Source organism: Cebus imitator, unplaced genomic scaffold (genome assembly GCF_001604975.1).
Source record: "Cebus imitator isolate Cc_AM_T3 unplaced genomic scaffold, Cebus_imitator-1.0 Scaffold328, whole genome shotgun sequence".
Taxonomy (NCBI): Eukaryota; Metazoa; Chordata; class Mammalia; order Primates; family Cebidae; genus Cebus; species Cebus imitator.
Genome location: NW_016107643.1, coordinates 1,007,233 through 1,023,959, shown reverse-complemented (window position 1 = coordinate 1,023,959; position 16,727 = coordinate 1,007,233). Strand labels below are relative to the sequence as shown.

General features: G+C 48.7%; 1 protein-coding gene across 1 annotated transcript; it reads right to left on the bottom strand.

The window, feature by feature from the left end:
* Positions 1 to 5,991: 5,991 nt before the first annotated feature.
* On the bottom strand, positions 5,992 to 6,873 carry OXT (oxytocin/neurophysin I prepropeptide). Its single transcript, XM_017504852.2, has 3 exons — positions 6,708 to 6,873; positions 6,227 to 6,428; positions 5,992 to 6,143 (listed from the first exon to the last, which is right to left on the bottom strand). Exons 1-3 carry the CDS (start codon positions 6,825 to 6,827, stop codon positions 6,088 to 6,090), a joined length of 378 nt encoding a protein of 125 aa, XP_017360341.1. The 5' UTR covers positions 6,828 to 6,873; the 3' UTR covers positions 5,992 to 6,087.
* Between the last annotated feature and the right edge of the window lie 9,854 nt (positions 6,874 to 16,727).

The following is a 16,727-nucleotide window of genomic DNA, read 5'->3' as shown; positions in this document are numbered from 1 at the left end:
AAGAAAAAAAGAAAAGAGAGACTGGGCATGATGGCTCACATCTTTAATGCCAGCACTTTGAGAGGCTGTGGCAGGCAGATTGGCTGAGGTCAGAAGTTCAAGACCAGCCTCACCAACGTGGTGAAATTCCACCTCTACTAAAAATACAAAAATTAGCAGGGCATGGTGGCATGCACCTGTAATTCCAGCTACTGAGGAGGCTGAGACAGAAGAATTGCTTGAACCTGGGAGGCAGAAGTTGCAGTGAGCTGAGATTGCACCACTGCATTTAAGCCTAGGCCACAGAGTGAGACTCCATCTCAAAAGGAAAGAAAGAAAGAAAGAGAGAGAGAGAGGGAGGGAAGAAGGGAGGGAGGGACGAAGGAAGGAAGGAAGGAAGGGAGGGAGGGAAAGAAAAAGAAAGAAAGAAAGAGAAAGAAAAGGAAGCATGTAACCTATCTACATTCTTTCTATACTTTAAATCAACTCTAGAATACTTATAATATTTAATACAAGGCCAGGTGCAGTGCCTCAGATCTGTAATCCCAGCACTTTGGGAGGCCGAGGCAGGTGGATTACCTGAGGTCAGAAGTTTGAGACCAGCCTGACCAACATGGTGAAACCCCATCTCTACTAAAAATACAAAAAAATTAGCTGGTCCTGGTGGTGGGCGCCTGTAATCCCAGCTACTGGGGAGGCTGAGGCAGGATAATCACTTGAACCCAGGAGGTGGAGTTGTAGTGAGCCGAGATCGTACCATTACACTCCAGCCTGGGCAACAGAACAAGACTCCATCTCAAAAACAAAAAAAAAACAAAAAAAACCTAATACAATGTAAATGCTATGTCAATTGTTGTTATACTGTACTGTTGAGGGACTAATGAGAAGACAAAAATGTCTGCACATGCTCAGTACAGAGACTATTTTTTTCATATGTTTATGATCCCAGATTGGTAGATTTCACTGGTGTACATCTCACAGGCAGGAAGTTTCATTACAAACAAAGTGAACCCATCCCATGTATACAGTTTAATGCATTTTCATAAATTGAGCACACCTGTTTCACTAGCTCCCAGGCCAAGAAACAGAATCTGAGCACCACCCAGGAAGCCCTGACACCCTTTCCAGCCACTGCGCACCCAAACTTTGAGGCCCATACATCTTTTTGGCCTTTTGTCACCTCCTGTGAAGGAAGTCTAGTACTCTTCAGTATATTTTTTCAGTCTTGCACCTGTGGGTTCATTCTCCCTGCCCTGCCCTGGCTGCTTCTGAGTGTGGGGAAGCCACAGGATTGGGCTATTCCTATTTTCTTTGGAGTGGGAGTGTGGGTGTGGCCTTCTGAAGTGCACTGCCCAGTGACATGGGCCCTGGGGTGGGATGGTGGAGGGGGGTGATGTTCTGGGGACCAGGTTTTTATCTGATTCCCAGGGTTTAGATGCAGGCATAGATGTGGGAAGGGAAAATAAATAAATTTCAAATCACAGGACCCCAAAATCACTAAGTCAAAGGGAAAAGTCAAAATGAGAACTGAGTCAGGCTAAGCTGCCTCCCATTTTATTCCTAAATAAGAAACTACAAAGACAAAAAGCTACACACTTATTTCACAGTTTGCCCACAGGGAAACTCCCTGTGAGCCTCATTTCACCCTGGCAATGTAAACTGATAGCTTATCTTCACAGGTGTGGGACAAAGGCCAGGCAAGGTCATCCCTCTGCTCACCTGAGATAAATGCATATCTGATTGCTCCTTCTGCTCTATTGTTTATGTCAAAATGCATATTCACTGAGCCAGACTAAGGTGTATGTGACTATTCCTCTACTCCCTTCTCGCATGTAAATTGTGTATTCAGTGAAAGGCTGAACAAAGATTCAAAAGAAGGCAACTTTTTTTTTTTAAGACGGGTCTTGCTCTGTCCCCCAGGCTGGAGTGCAATGGCACGATATTGGCTCACAGCAACCTTCACCTCCTGGGTTCAAGCAATTCTCCTGTCTCAGCTTCCTGTGTAGCTGGGATTATAGGCACGTGCCACCACACCCAGCTAATTTTTGTGTTTTTAGTAGAGACGGGGTTTCACCATGTTGATCAGTCTGGTCTCGAACTCCTGACCTCGTGATCCACCCAACCTCGCCTCCCAAAATGCTGGGATTACAGACGTAAGCCACTGCGCCTGGCCAAGAAGGCAACCTTTTGTTTCTTATTTACCTAAGACCTGGGACCCCCACAGCTCCCCTTCTAATTGTCCTGCCTTTCCAGAGCAAACCAATGTTCATCTTGCATGTATGGTGAAGAGGGAGACCCAGGCATCTCAGATCAACTTCCCCTTTGACTATCACACTGCATTTCGATATAAGAAAAGGCTGACCGACTAGCGCCTCCTGTTTCACCTTCCTGTAGGTGGCAGGCTTGGTCTTGGGGAAACTCTCCAGAAGGCACTATTTTTACTTAAAACAAGATCAAACTAGAAACCTTTTCATGTGTGAGTCCTAAAACTGTAAACCGGAACCCTTTCATGTGTGATTCCTGAAACCGTAAACAGGACCTCAAACCTGATCCTGACCAATCCCACAGCTGTGAAGGTAGAGGGAATCCCAGCCTAAATCCACCACAGCCGTGTAAAAACCAGCAGCAGCTGAGACTTGGACCAAGGCAAGGATTGCAGAATCACCTTAAAAAGGACAACAAGCCTTGCTCCAGCCACATCCTGGAAGCTGGCTCGTCCACGCACGGCCGAAGCATGAGGACGTTTATCGTGGGACTTGTTCTTCTTAATATTTGGACTTGCACAGTAGGAACACTAACTAATTTCGAAGAATGCCCTCAGTATGTACATCAGGTAGGGCGTAAAAGTCACTGCCATTCTTTTGTCCTCAGTTCTTATAAAAGTACAGGGACACAGAAAGGAACCTGTTTATATAATGGTACTCAATATAAGGTGTGTAATCCCTGAGATGGACAGGTAGATGTGTCCTAGGCATTGTTAAGTCCTCTTTCTTCCTATTATCTGTTAAGACAGGTGAGCTGCTAAGGTATTCAGTCTACTCTGCTAGGGAGAAAAGAAACCTAAAAATAGGAGATTAGACAAATGATGAGTGGCCACCAGAGAGAACTATTGAGTATTATGGGCCGGCCACATGGGCGGAGGGTGGCTCATGGAGATACCGGACCCCTATTTACATGTTCAACTGGATCATCCGGTTCAGGCTGTTTTGGAAATACTCACTAATAAAATGGGCAAAGCTCTGTCCCTTGTAGCCCAACAAGAAACTCAAATGAGGAATGAGATTTATCAGCACCAGCTGATAAATTAGTTCCTTCAGCTGCTAGATTATTTGCTAGCAGCTGAAGGAACCGAGTCTGTGGAAAATTCAAACTCACCAGCTGCTGCCAGCACATAACTGGCCAGGGTCATGCAGTTAAGAATATAACCAAACTGGCACACGTGCCTGTGCAGGTATCGTATACATTCAACCCTAAGTCCTTCTTTGAAGGCTGGTCCTCAGCCTTGGGAGGATAAAAACCCTCCTCATTAGTGTAATAACAACAGTGGGTGTTGGTTTACTATTCCCCTGCTTCCCCACCTTGTTCCTCTAAATGGCTAAGAAATCCTTTACTGCTGTAATAAGACCAGAAAAATAACATCACAAGTATATTTTATAAATCATTAATCAGTTTCTTCAGAGGACCTGGAAAGTGAGAATAAGAGTGAGACCTCTCTCTAATATTATAGAGTGGTGAGGGTCTCAAAGGGGAGGGGGGTGAAGAGGGAGACCCAGGCACCTCAGATCAACTTCCCCTTTGACTATCACACTGCATTCCAATAGAAGAAAACCCACAGGCGCCTCCTGTTTCACCTTCCTGTAGGTGGCAGGCTTGGTCTTGGGGAAACTCTCCAGAAGGCATTATTTTTACTTAAAACAAGATCAAACCAGAAACCTTTTCACGGGTGAGTCCTAAAACTGTAAACCAGAACCCTTTCATATGTGATTCCTGAAGCTGTAAACCGAGCCCCTTTTCATATGTTATTTCTAAAGCTATAAACCTAAGATTCTTCCACGTGTAATATCTAATTCTGCTCCTGCTACATTGATCAATGTCTCCTGTCCCCCTAAATGTATAAAACCAGACCGAGCGTGGTGGCTAATGCCTGTAATCCCAGCACTTTGGGAGGCCAAAGCATGAGGATCATGAGGTCAGGAGTTCGAGACCAGCCTGACCAACATGGTGAAATCCTGTCTCTACTAAAAATACAAAAATTAGCTGAGCTTGGTGGTGCGCACCTGTAATCCCAGCTACTTGGGAGGCTGAGGCAGGAGAATCCCTTGAACCTAGGAGGCATAGGTTGTAGTAAGCTGAGGTCATACCATTGTACTCCAGTCTGGGTGACAGAGTGAGACTCCATCTAAAAAACAAACAAACAAAAAAAACAGGTTGTACCCTGACTGCCTTGGACACATATCCTCAGGACCGCCTGAGGTGTGTCCTTAATCAGCTTTCTTTCTTTCTTTTTTGAGACAGAGTCTCTCTCTTTTTTTTTTTTTTTTTTNTTTTTTTTTAAAGCAGACCGTGTTGCCCTAAGAGTTTCTCTCTTTTGCCCAGGTGGGGGTGAAGTGGCGCAATCTCGCCTCACTGCAAACTACCCCCTCCGCCTCCCGGGTTCAAACGATTCTTCTGCCTCAGCCTCCCAAGTAGCTGGGATTACAGACGCCCACCACCACATCCTGCTAATTTTTGTATTTTCAGTAGAGACGGGGTTTCGCCATGTTGACCAGGCTGGTCTGAAACTCCTGAGCTCAGGTGACCTACCTGCCTAGGTCTTCCAAAGTGCTGGGATTACAGGCATGAGCCACCGCGCCCTGCCCTTAATCAGTTTTCTAAATTGCTTGAGACCTTGGCTGTGCACCACGGCTCACATTATGGCTCATGCCTGTCTCCCTAAATGTATAAAACCAGGTTGGTCCTGGTGGCTCACGCCAGTAATCTCAGCACTTTGGGAGGCGGAGGCAGGCAGATCACCTCAAATCAGGAGTTTGAGACCACCTGGCCAACATGGTGAAACCCCATCTCTATGAAAAATACAAAAATTACCAGGATATGTGGAGGTGCCTGTAGTCCCAGCCACTCATGAGGCTGAGGCAGGAGGATCACTTGAACCTGGGTGGCGGAGATTGCAGTGAGCCGAGATTGTGCCATTGTATTCCAGCCTGGGCAACAAGAATGAAACTCCCTCTCAAAAAAACATAATAATAAGTTGATTGACACCTGTCTCAGAAACTTTTGCTTCACAGATGGGAGATAGAGGTTAAGAGAGTCTCTCTGTTCATGCCATTGCTGTGGGGGGCTCTTAAGATCCCCTGCCCTTTTTGGGGTCCACAGCTTTGACATATTTTATTGCATAGGCAGAAGTAAGGCTGCGGTCAGACCCAGCCCTGGGACACCGGAGAGAGACATGCTGGCATTCAAGCCCAGCCCCCCAGCTTGGGCTCCTCCTTCTGAGTGTGCCAGTGGCCTCCTGGTGCCAGTTCCTTGGAAACATGGTGGCCCTTCAGCTGCCCCCCAGGGCCGCCTCCCCACAGTCCAGCTCTGCTCCAACTTCTCAGTGTGGTTCCAGCTTCCTCTCAGGGGTCAGGAAGCCATTCAGTGTGCACTGGGCTTCCTGTGGTCACCCCGCTCAGACCCTTGTCTGAATTTGCTCCCTCATCCTGGCCTTTTCCACTCTGAAAGATCTTCTGAAGTGCAGCCTGCTGTGGGCCTCAGCCCAGGCTGGGAGCTGGAAGCTGGGGCTGTTTCCACGTCCCCAGAGCCTTTGTGCCCCTCCCTCTTCCAGTCCCTCAGGACGGTGGCAGCCAGGACAGCACCGCTCTGTTCCCTCGAGCAGCCAGGACACTTCTCCCTGGGCCAGCTCTGAATTCCTGCTCTGAGCGCAACAAGCCGCAGGTCCACCGGGCGCGATCTTCCAGTCCCGAAACGCCCCCTCCCCGTCCCATTTCTGGCGCTTAGACACGAGTCGAGTTTGAGGAGAATAATCTGCTTTATTTTATTTTCATGTGTCTGGGGTGGCTATGGGGGAAGCCAGTGGCGCGCTTCAAAGGCGTTGGGAGCCTTCAGGTTTCAGTGCTGGGAGAAGGTGGCTTCCATATCGCAGGCAGGGTCAGCGTGGCAGCCGTCTGGAGGGAGAGGTAGCGTCAGGGGACCTCCGGCCGCGACCCTGCCGCCTCCCCTGGGCACCGGCGCGCCTCGCCCCGCTCACCTGGGCTGCAGCAGAGGCCGAACACCGCGCAGCGGCCCTCGCTCCCGCAGGCCTTGTGGCCGGACTGGCAGGGCGATGGGAGGTAGTTCTCCTCCTGGCAGCGCAGCGCCTCGGCGGTGCCCACGAAGCAGCCCAGCTCTTCCGCGCAGCAGATATTCGGCCCGAAGCAGCGGCCTTTGCCGCCGGGGCCGCAGGGGAGGCACTGAGGGGATGGGAGGGGTGAGCGAAGGAGCGGGACCGGGGTTGGGGTGACCCGGGGTGCACGGGGAGGGGATGCTGGGGTCCTGGGCTCGCAGTGCGGGCGGGACAACGGGGCTGCAGGCGCGCTTGGGAGCCGTCTGGGCTTCGACCGCGGTCACGGGCGGGGCGTCAAAATCTGCTCAGCAACTGGGGTTGTCAGGCGAGGCCGGAGCGGAGCCCGTCCCTGTGGCTGCGGGTCCCTCCTGCCCCGGAGCGCCGCGGGACCAGGCTAGGGACTCACCTTGCGCACGTCGAGGTCCAGCGCGGCCCTCTTGCCTCCCGGGGGGCAGTTCTGGATGTAGCAGGCGGAGGTGAGCGCCAGGAGGCCGAGCAGACAGCAGGCGAGGCTGGGGCCGGCCATGGTGCGGGTGCGCTGGGTCCAGGGACGGTGACTGCTGGCGGTCTCTCGGCCTGGCCTTTTTATGCCTGGGCATTGCGTCGGTGGAGCTCTGTTTAAGAGGTTGGTCGAATGATTGGTCACAGAGGGTCGCCGTGGGTCAGGCTGAGCGCTTACAGGCGCGCCTCTTCATTTGCAGGGCCTGGGCCGGGGTCAAGGTCACCTCGCTGGCTAATGGTCTGGGCACAGAAGGTGAGGTGCTTTGCGGAAGGGAGCAGGCCAGGGTGGCCTGGGTGACTAGCATGGGACAGGGAGAATTTGGGGTGGGGTGTGGCCCAGCCGAGGCCTTTAGGGGCTGGGGCAGGGAAGGTGGACACTGGGACCCCTCCAGGTAGGAGGCAGCTCTGGCAGGACTCCCCGCCCACCCTCTTGGCCCACCATGGGTATGCATCCTTGTCCCCTCTTTTAGGAAAATTTCCTCTTCCTAAACCCAAATTTCCAGAAATCCTCTTCACCCTCACCACACAGTAACACCCACTTCCCTGCACCCAGAACTTAGATAGGAAGAGATCACATCTGTCTCTAATCTGTAACTGAAATTCAACCTTTCCTTTCTTCCTTTTTTTTTTTTTTTTTTTTTAAGACGGGGTTTCACCATGTTGGTCAGGCTGGTCTTGAACTCTCGACCTCAGGTGATCTGCCCGCCTTGGCCTCCAAAGTGCTTGGATTACAGGCGTGAGCCACTGCGCCCGGCCAACCTTTCCTTTCACTATAAATTAGGCAACAAAACACAGTGGAATTAGCAATACCTGTGGCTTTGTCACAAATCAAAATAACAGATAACATCCTATCACAACTGTCACAAATGCCTCTAAATCCTGCTTAGATTCATTATCTCTTCATAATGATCCCAGTTATTGGGCCAGCACCAGATCTTGCTATCTGATGGCTAAATAAAGAAGCACGTTTATGACACTACCAAAATGTGTTTTGGCTGGGCATGGTGGCTCATGCCTGCAATCCTAATACTTTGGGAAGCCAAGGTGGGCAGATCACTTGAGTCCAAGAGTTTGAGACCAGCCTAGGAACAGTGAGAACCCTCAACTCTACAAAAAACCACAAAAATTAGCTGGGTGTGGTGGAGTGCTCCTGTAGTCCCAGCTCCTCGGGAGGCTGAGGCAGGAGTACTGCTTAAGCCTGGGAATTCAGGACTGCAGTGAGCTGTGATCGTAATGCTGCACTCCAGCAGGGTGACAGAGTGAGAGCGAGACCCTGTCTCAAAAAAAAAGTGTTTTAACATTTTGATATCTGAATATATACATATATATGTTTTTGAGACAGAGTCTTGCTCTGTTGCCCAGGCTGGAGTGCAATGGCAGGCGCCATCTTGGCTCACTGCAACCTCCATCTCCTGGGTTCAAGTGATTCTCCTGTCTCAGCCTCCCAAGTAGCTGGGATTACAGACATGCACCACCACACCTGGCTAATTTTTGTATTTTTAGTAGAGATGGGGTTTCACCATGTTGGCCAGGATGGTCGCTGACTCCTGACCTCAGGTGATCTGCCCACCTCGGCCTCCCAAAGTTCTGGGATTACAGGCATGAGCCGCATCACCTGGACCTATAATTGGTTTCTTTTGTAATTCTATTGCTTTTGTTTTCTACATTAAAATTTTTTGACCGGGTGCAGTGGCTCATGCCTGTAATCCCAGCACTTTGGGAGGCTGAGGCGGACAGATCACTTAAGGTCAGGAGTTCCAGACCAACCTGGCCAACATGGTGAAACCCCATCTTTACTAAAAATACAAAAATTAGCTGGGCGTGATGGCAGACACCTGTAATCCCAGCCACTCAGGAGGCTGAGGCAAGAGAACCGCTTGAACCGGGGAGGCGGAGGTTGCGGTGAGCCAAGATCACACCACTACACTCCAGCCTGTGCAACAGAGCGAGACTCTCTCTCAAAAAAACCTTTTTTTTCTTTTTAAATATATCTCAAAAGGAAAATAATTGAAAGATGGACTACCCCAGTGGAAGAGGTGTTGGTAGATATTGTGAACAAGGAAGGAAAGGTGCTGCCCAACTCTCCCTTCGTGAAAGCACCTGCCCCCCAGCTGCTGGGAGCGCCCTCTGCAGGTGCCCCTCAGAGGTAGCTCTTCTAGGGTCTGCTTCAGCAGTAGAGAGCCGTCTGGCCCCAGGTCACACCCTTCCCAGGTGGCCCGCATCCAATGACTGGTCCATTTTGGCCCAAATGCAGGATAACTCTGAAGGAGCATTTTGGCTCCAGAGCTCCCTATGGGGTCAGCTGAGGTCTGCAGAGCAGTTCTCCCTCTGTCCACTCCTGTTTTTTCCCCTCCCTCCCAAAGGCGTGGCCCCCAGGGACTTCTGTAAAAAAAAAAAAAAACAACTCTTTGTGAAACCATCTCCGTCTGCTGCTTACGGAACCCAACCCAAGGTTAGAATAGAAGAAACGAGAAGCACTGTGAGAGACCAGTATCAGCGGTGGGCCAGTCCCCGACCCCGGGGAGAGGAGAATGGGACAGCTCCAGACTCTCCTGCCCTCTTGTCGAGGATAGTGTGGAAGCTGATGGTGCTAAGCAGGTCACAGAGCCCATCTGACAGTCGTCACTGGCATGAGTCACCGACATGAGCTGTCCAGCATCCAGGAGCCGGTCAGGCTGACCCGTGTTACAAATCAGCAGCCAGCCCTCTCTCATGAAGATTAGCTTATTGGCATTCCGGGTCTAGAAGGCCAAGGGCCTGACCCAGCAGTGGCCCAGAGAGGCCTTGCACCTGCTCTGTGGGCACAATGACCTCACTTAAGCTAATGCATGTGCATAAATTACCATAGTATTATATCCCCCAGATGGGCTGCATACTTCACCTGTTCAACAACTCCTCTTCTGAAGATGTTCCACATCCCATTACAAATGCCTGGAAGCAGCAGCAACAAAACACAAAAACCTCTGCCGTCATGGGGCTTATATTCTAATGGAGAAAGAGAGGTGTTAAACAGTGAGCACATTTCGGTAAGTTAGGAAGAAGGTGTAAACAATAAACATACTTCAGTAACCATGCATGTATTGCGGTAGATTAGTAAGTGCTATAGAGATTAAAGGGAGGCCTGTTGCAATTTCACCGAGGGTGCCCAGGGTAGACTTTCTTGTGAAGAAGAGAATATAAGCCATGCAGATCTCTGAGGTGACATTAGTTTTCTGTTGCTGCGTAACATTACCACAGGCCAGGCACGGTGGGTTAGGCCTGTAATCCCAGCACTTTGGGAGACTGAAGCGGGAGGATCACTTAAGCACAGAATTAGAGACCAGCCTGGGCGACACAGGGAACCCAGTCTCTACAAAATTTTTTTTATAAATTAGCTGGGTTTGTTGGCATGCACCTGCAGTCCCAGCTACTGGGGAAGCTGAGGCAGGAAGATCACTTGAGCCCAGGAGTTCAAGGCTGCAGTGAACTAGGATGGCGCCACTGCACTCCAGCTTGGGTGACAGAGCGTGACTCTGTCTCAAAACCAAAACAAAAAAGCTACCACAAATTGGCAGCTTAAAACAACATTTGCTTAATACATCGGACCAGGCATGGCTTGACGGGGTCTTCTGTCCTGGGGCTGCAGTAGGGTGTCAGCAGGCTGCACTCCTTTCCAAAGCCCAGGTGAGTGTTAGCAGAATTCATTTCCTTGCAGCTGTCAAACTCGTGGTGGCCTGCTTCTTCAAGGTCAGGGACAGACAAAAAAGTCTTTGCTGCTTCAAGTCTAAGCGCACAGGGAGTCCTTTTCTAAGGGTCACCTGACCTGAGTAGGTCAGACCCACCCGGATCACCACCCGTTAACTCAAGTTGATTAGGTGTCTTCATTACAACTGCAAAATCCCCTCACCTTTGCCATATAACCTAGTATCATCATGGTCATCAGTTTTGCCGTATTTTTCTAATGTTTAGAAGAAAGTTGGCTGGGCCCAGTGGCTCATGCCTGTTTTGCTTTTGTTTTTGTTTTGAGACTGAGTCACACTCTGTCACCTGGGCTGGAGTGCAGTTGGCTGGGTGCGGTAGGTCCCAGCACTTTGGGAGGCCAAGGTTGGCAGATCACTTGAGGTCAGGAGTTCGAGACCAGCCTGGCCAACAGGGCGAAACCCTGTCTCTACTAAAAAAAATACAAAAAAATTAGCCAGGTGCAGTGGTGGGAGCCTGTAGTCCCAGCTACTTGGGAGATGGAGGAACCCAGGAAGCAGAGGCTGCAGTGAGCCGAGATTGCACCACTGCACTCCAGCTTGGGTGACAGAGTGAGACTCCATCTGTCTCAATAAAAAAGAAAGTTATGGATTCTACCCATATGAAGTGGGAAAAGATTACACAAAGGTAATCTTTGTGTAATCCACAGAAAGATACCAGGGGGTGAGAATTGCAGGGATCCACTTTAACATTCTGTCTACAACGGATGGGTGGAGACGGCAAGTGCTAAGGTCCTGAGGCAGGTGCGCCTGGACTGTTCCAGAGTAAGGAGGCAAGCAGGGCTGGAGCAGGGTGATTGAACTCCTGAGATCAGAAAGGTAGCATGGGACTATACCTCACAGGGGCTGGGCTTTTCCTCCAAATGAAATGGGGGAATGAAGGGGGTCTCTGAGCCAGCATAGGGTGACTTTGGATATAGTGCTGTGAAAAGACTGTGGGAACATCAAGGAAGAGGCTGTGTAACAATCCCTGTGAGTAATGGGGGAGCAATGTACGTGTCTAGAAGTGACCCAATTCCTGGTGCGTTTTAAAGTAAGTACCAACTGCAGTTTGCTGATGGATTTGGATGGAAGACAAAAAGAGGAATCAAAGATGACTTCAAGATTTCTGGGCCGGGCCAGGCGCAGTGGCTCATGCCTGTAATCCCAACACTTTGGGACGCTGAGGTGGGCGGATCATCTGAGGTCAGGAGTTTGAGACCAGCCTGGCCAACATGGCAAAACCTCATCTCTACTAAAAAATACAAAAATTAGCCAGACATGGCGGCATGCATCTGTAGTCCTGGCTACTTGGGAAGCCGAGACAGGAGAATCACTTGAACCCTGGAGGCAGAGGTTGCAGTGAGCTGAGATTGTGCCACTGCACTCCAGCCTGGAGAGACAGTGAGACTCTGTCTCAAAAACAAAAAACAAAAACAAAACAAGATATCTGGCCTGAGCAATGGGAAGGATGGAGGTACCATCAGCTGGCATGGGAATCTGAGGGTGGCACTGATTTGAGTTGGGAAGAACAGAAGCTCAGCACGGACTCGTTATGTTTGGGATGCCCATTACACATCCAAGGATAACCTGAACAGGCATTTTGACGTAAGAGTCTGGACTTCAGGGGAGAGGTCTCAGGTGAAGAAATGGTCAGTACCAATATTTATTTATTTATTTATTGAGATGGAGTTTTACTCTTGTTGCCCTGGCTGGAGTGCAATGGCACGATCTCAGCTCACTGCAAACTCCACCTCTTGGGTTCAAGTGATTCTCCTGCCTCAGCCTCCCAAGTAGCTGGGATTATAAGCATGCACTGCTATGCCCAGCTAATTTTGTGTTTTTAATAGAGATGGGGTTTCTTCATAGTGGTCAGGCTGGTCTCAAGCTCCCGACTGCAGGTGATCTGCCTGCCTCAGCCACCCAAAGTGCTGGAATTATAGGAGTGAGCCCCCGTGCCCGGCTGGTACCAATATTTAAAGGCCCCACCAGAGTGACATCACCCTGGGGGAGGACAGATAGAGAAGAGGACCAAGGATCCAACTCTAAGCAAGGTGGAGAAAACAAGGGTCTGAAGACAGGTTTTCACGGAGGAGAGAGTGTGCCAGATGCCAAAGGACATGTAAGGGAGAGACTGAAACTTGAACTTCTTTATTTATAAAACTCCAGTGAAGTGTAATTTACAGATGATAATTTTCACCCACTGTAAGTGTATTGTTTAGTGATTTTTTGTTAAATTTAAACAGTTGTCCAGCGATTCCCACAATCCAGTTTGAGAATACTCTATCCCCACATAAAGTTCCCCCATGCCCATCTGCCTTACTGCTGGCTCCCACACCAGCCCCAGGAAACCACTGATAGAGATTTGCCCTTTCTAGAAATGTCACCTAAATGGAACAATACAGTACTTGATCATTTCTGTCTGGCATTTTGAGGTTCATCCAAGTTATTTTGTGAATCCGTAGTGAAACCACCATTGCAAAATTATAACGGAGACAGTGAAAGAGATCTGACCTAACCCACTCCATGTTGCCTCTAACCTCCAAGCTGTCCTTGCTCATTCCGGTGCGTAGGCTGAACTTACTTTGGGAGGAACTTAGTATATAGTTTATAGTTTAAAACAAAGGCGTGGCCAGGCATGGTGGCTCAAGCCTGTAATCCCAGCACTTTGGGAGGCCGAGGCGGGTGGATCACGAGGTCAAGAGATCGAGACTATCCTGGTCAACATGGTGAAACCCCGTCTCTACTAAAAATACAAAAATTAGCTGGGCATGGTGGCGCATGCCTGTAATCCCAGCTACTCAGGAGGCTGAGGCAGGAGAATTGCCTGAACCCAGGAGGCAGAGGTTGCGGTGAGCCGAGATCTCGCCATTGCACTCCAGCCTGGGTAACATGAGTGAAACTCCGTCTCAAAAAAGAAAAAAAACAAAAAACAAAGGCAATAACTGTCCTTTCCCAAACCAAACCTTCTTCTTGCTTGGGGACTAGATTGCCTTGGTAGAGCTAACAAATTATCCACAAGATTAGAAATTATGGTTTAGGGGTCATGCAGCTAGAGGCTACAAGATTCTGACCCTCCCTAAACTGCTCCTGGGGATAGCATCACTATTGTAAAACCTAAGATCCGTGCTAGAGACATTTTGCAGACCCTGCACTCAGTGGATCAGCTGGTACCACCCAGATCAATAAGCTGGCTCATCTCATATCGCGGCCCCCTCCCAGGAACTGACTCAATGTAAGAGGATAGCTTCTCCTCCAACACAGCCAATCAACACTCCTGAGTCACTGGCTGCCTGCCACCATCCATCCCTCAGCAAATTATTCTGAAAAACTCTGATTCCTGGCTGGGCGTGGTGGCTCATGCCTGTAATCCCAGCACTTTGGTTGGCTGACGCAGGCTGATCAGGAGATCAGGAGTTTGAGACCAGCCTGGTCAGTATGGTGAAACCCTGCCTCTACTAAAAATACAAAAATTAGCCAGGCATGGTGGTGCACACCTGTAGTCCCAGCTACTCAGGAGATTGAGGCAGGAGAATCGCTTAAACCTGGGAGGCAGAGGTTTCAGTGAGCCAAAAGCGTGCCACTGCACTCTAGCCTGGGCGACAGTGAGACTCTGTCTTAAAAAAAAAAAAAAAAAAAAAAAAAAAAACCTCTGATTCCTGAATGCTCAGGGAGACTGATTTGAGTACTAACTAAACTTCTGTGTCCTGCCCAGCTGGCCCTGTGTAAATTACTCTTTATTGCAATTCCCCTGTCATGATAAATTGGCTGTCTAGGCAGTGGGTAAGGTGAACCTGCTGGGTGGTTACAGTAGTTCATTGCTGTTTATAGTTGTTTTTTTTTTTTTCTTTTCACCCTGTCACCCAGGCTGGAGTGCTGTGGTGCAGTCTCAGCTCACTGCAGCCTCAACCACCCAGGCTCAAGTGATCATCCCCCTTCAGCCTCCAGAGTAGCTGGGACTGCATGTACACACCACCATGCCTGGCTAATTTTTGTATTATTGTTATTATTTTCTAGACAGCGTTTCACTCTTGTTGCCCAGGCTGGAGTGCAATGGCACGATCTCGGCTCACTGCAACCTCCACCTCCCAGGTTCAAGTGATTCTCCTGCCTCAGCCTTCCGAGTAGCTGGGATTACAGGCATGTGCCAGCCTGCCTGGCTAATTTTGTATTTTTAGTGGAGATGGAGTTTCTCCATGTTGATCAGGCTGGTCTTGAACTCCTGACCTTAGGTGATCCACCCGCCTTGGCTTCCCAAAGTGCTGGGATTACAGGCGTGAACCACCGTACCTGGCCTTAATTTTTGTATTTTCTTTGTGGCAAGTTTCACTTTGTCACCCAGGTTGGAGTGCAATGGCGCGATCTCTGCTCACCGCAACCTCCGCCTCCTGGGTTCAGGCAATTCTCCTGCCTCAACCTCCTGAGTGGCTGGGATTACAGGCACGTGCCACCATGCCCAGCTAATTTTTTGTAGTTTTAGTAGAGACGGGGTTTCACCATGTTGACCAGGATGATCTCGATCTCTTGACCTCGTGATCCACCTGCCTCGGCCTCCCAAAGTGCTGGGATTACAGGCTTGAGCCACCGCGCCCGGCCGCGTGTCTTCTTTTGAGGTATCTATTCAGATCCTTTTGCCCACTTTTTACTGAGATTATGTTTTTCCTGTTGAGTTGTTTGAGTTCCTCGTATATTCTGGATATTAGCCCCTTGTCAGATGAATGGTTTGCAAAGATTTTCTCCCATTGTACAGGTTGTCTCTGTTGATTGTTTCCTTTGCTGTGCAGAAGCTTTTTAGTTTAGCATAGTCCAACTATCTAGTTTTGTTTTTGTTGACTGTGCTTTTGAAGTCTTAGCCATAAAATCTTTACTTGGACCAATGTCCTAAGGGGTTTTCCCTGTGTTTTCTTCTAGGAGATTTATAGTTTCAGGTCCTATGTTTGTCTTTAAGCCATTTTGAGTTGAGTTTTGTACATTGTGAGAGACAGGGGTCTAGTTTTATTCTTCTGCATGTGGACATCCAGTATTCCCAGCACCACTTATTGAAGGATGTTCTTTTCTCAGTGTTTGTTCTTGACGCCTTTGTCAAAAATCAGCTGACTATATAAACACATGGATTTATTTCTGGATTCTCTAGTCTATTCTATTGGTCTGTGTCTTTTTTTTTTTTAGGCAGAGTTTCACTCTTGTTGCCCAGGCAGGAGTGCAATGGCACAATCTCAGCTCACCACAATCTCCGCCTCCCAGGTTCAAGCAATTCTTCTGCCTCAGCATCCTGAGTAGCTGGGATTACAGGCATCCGCCACCACACCTGGCTAATTTTTGTATTTTTTGTAGTGACAGTGTCTCCCTGTGTTACCCAGGCTGGCCTCAAACTCCTGGACTCAAGTGATCCTCCCTCCTTGGCCTCCCAAAGTGCTGGGAGTACAGGCGTGAGCCACTTCGCCCAGCTGGTCTGTGTCTATTTTTATACCAATAACCTGCTGTTTTGGTTACTATTTATTACTGTTTTGGTTATTTATTGCTGTTTTGGTTACTGTTTATTACTACCTTTGTAATAAATTTTGAAGTCAGGGCGTGTGATGCCTCCAGCTTTGTTCTTTTTGCCCATTATTGCTTTGGCTATTAAGTATCTTTTGTGTTTCCGTACAAATTTTAGGGTGTTTTTTTTTTCTATTTCTGTGAAGAATGTTATTGGTATTTTGATAGGGATTGCACTAAATCTGTAGATTGCTTTGGGTAGTACGGTCACTTTAACAATATTAATTCTTCCAATCTGTGAGCATGGGATGCCTTTCCATTTGTTTGTATCCTCCTCAATTTCTTTTATCAGTGTTTTATAGTTTTCATTGTAAAGGTCTTTCACTTGACTATTAGTAATTAAGTTTTGGGGCAATCAAAAGTTACACGTGGATTTTCTAGTGTGGAGGATCTTGGCATCCATAGCCTCCACATTCTTCAAGGATCGACTGTATTTTGTTGAGAATTTTTGCATCTCTGTTTATCAGGGATATTGGCCTGTAGTTTTCTTTTTTTGTGTGTGTGTCCCAGTCTGATTTTGGTATCTGGGTAATGCTGGCCTCATAGAATGAGTTGGAAAAAAATTATCTTCAACTTTTGGGAATAGTTTGAGAAGAATTAGTGTTAATTCTTTATAAATGTGGTAGAATTCCACAGTAAAGCCATCTGGTCCTGGGCTTTTCTCTGTTGAG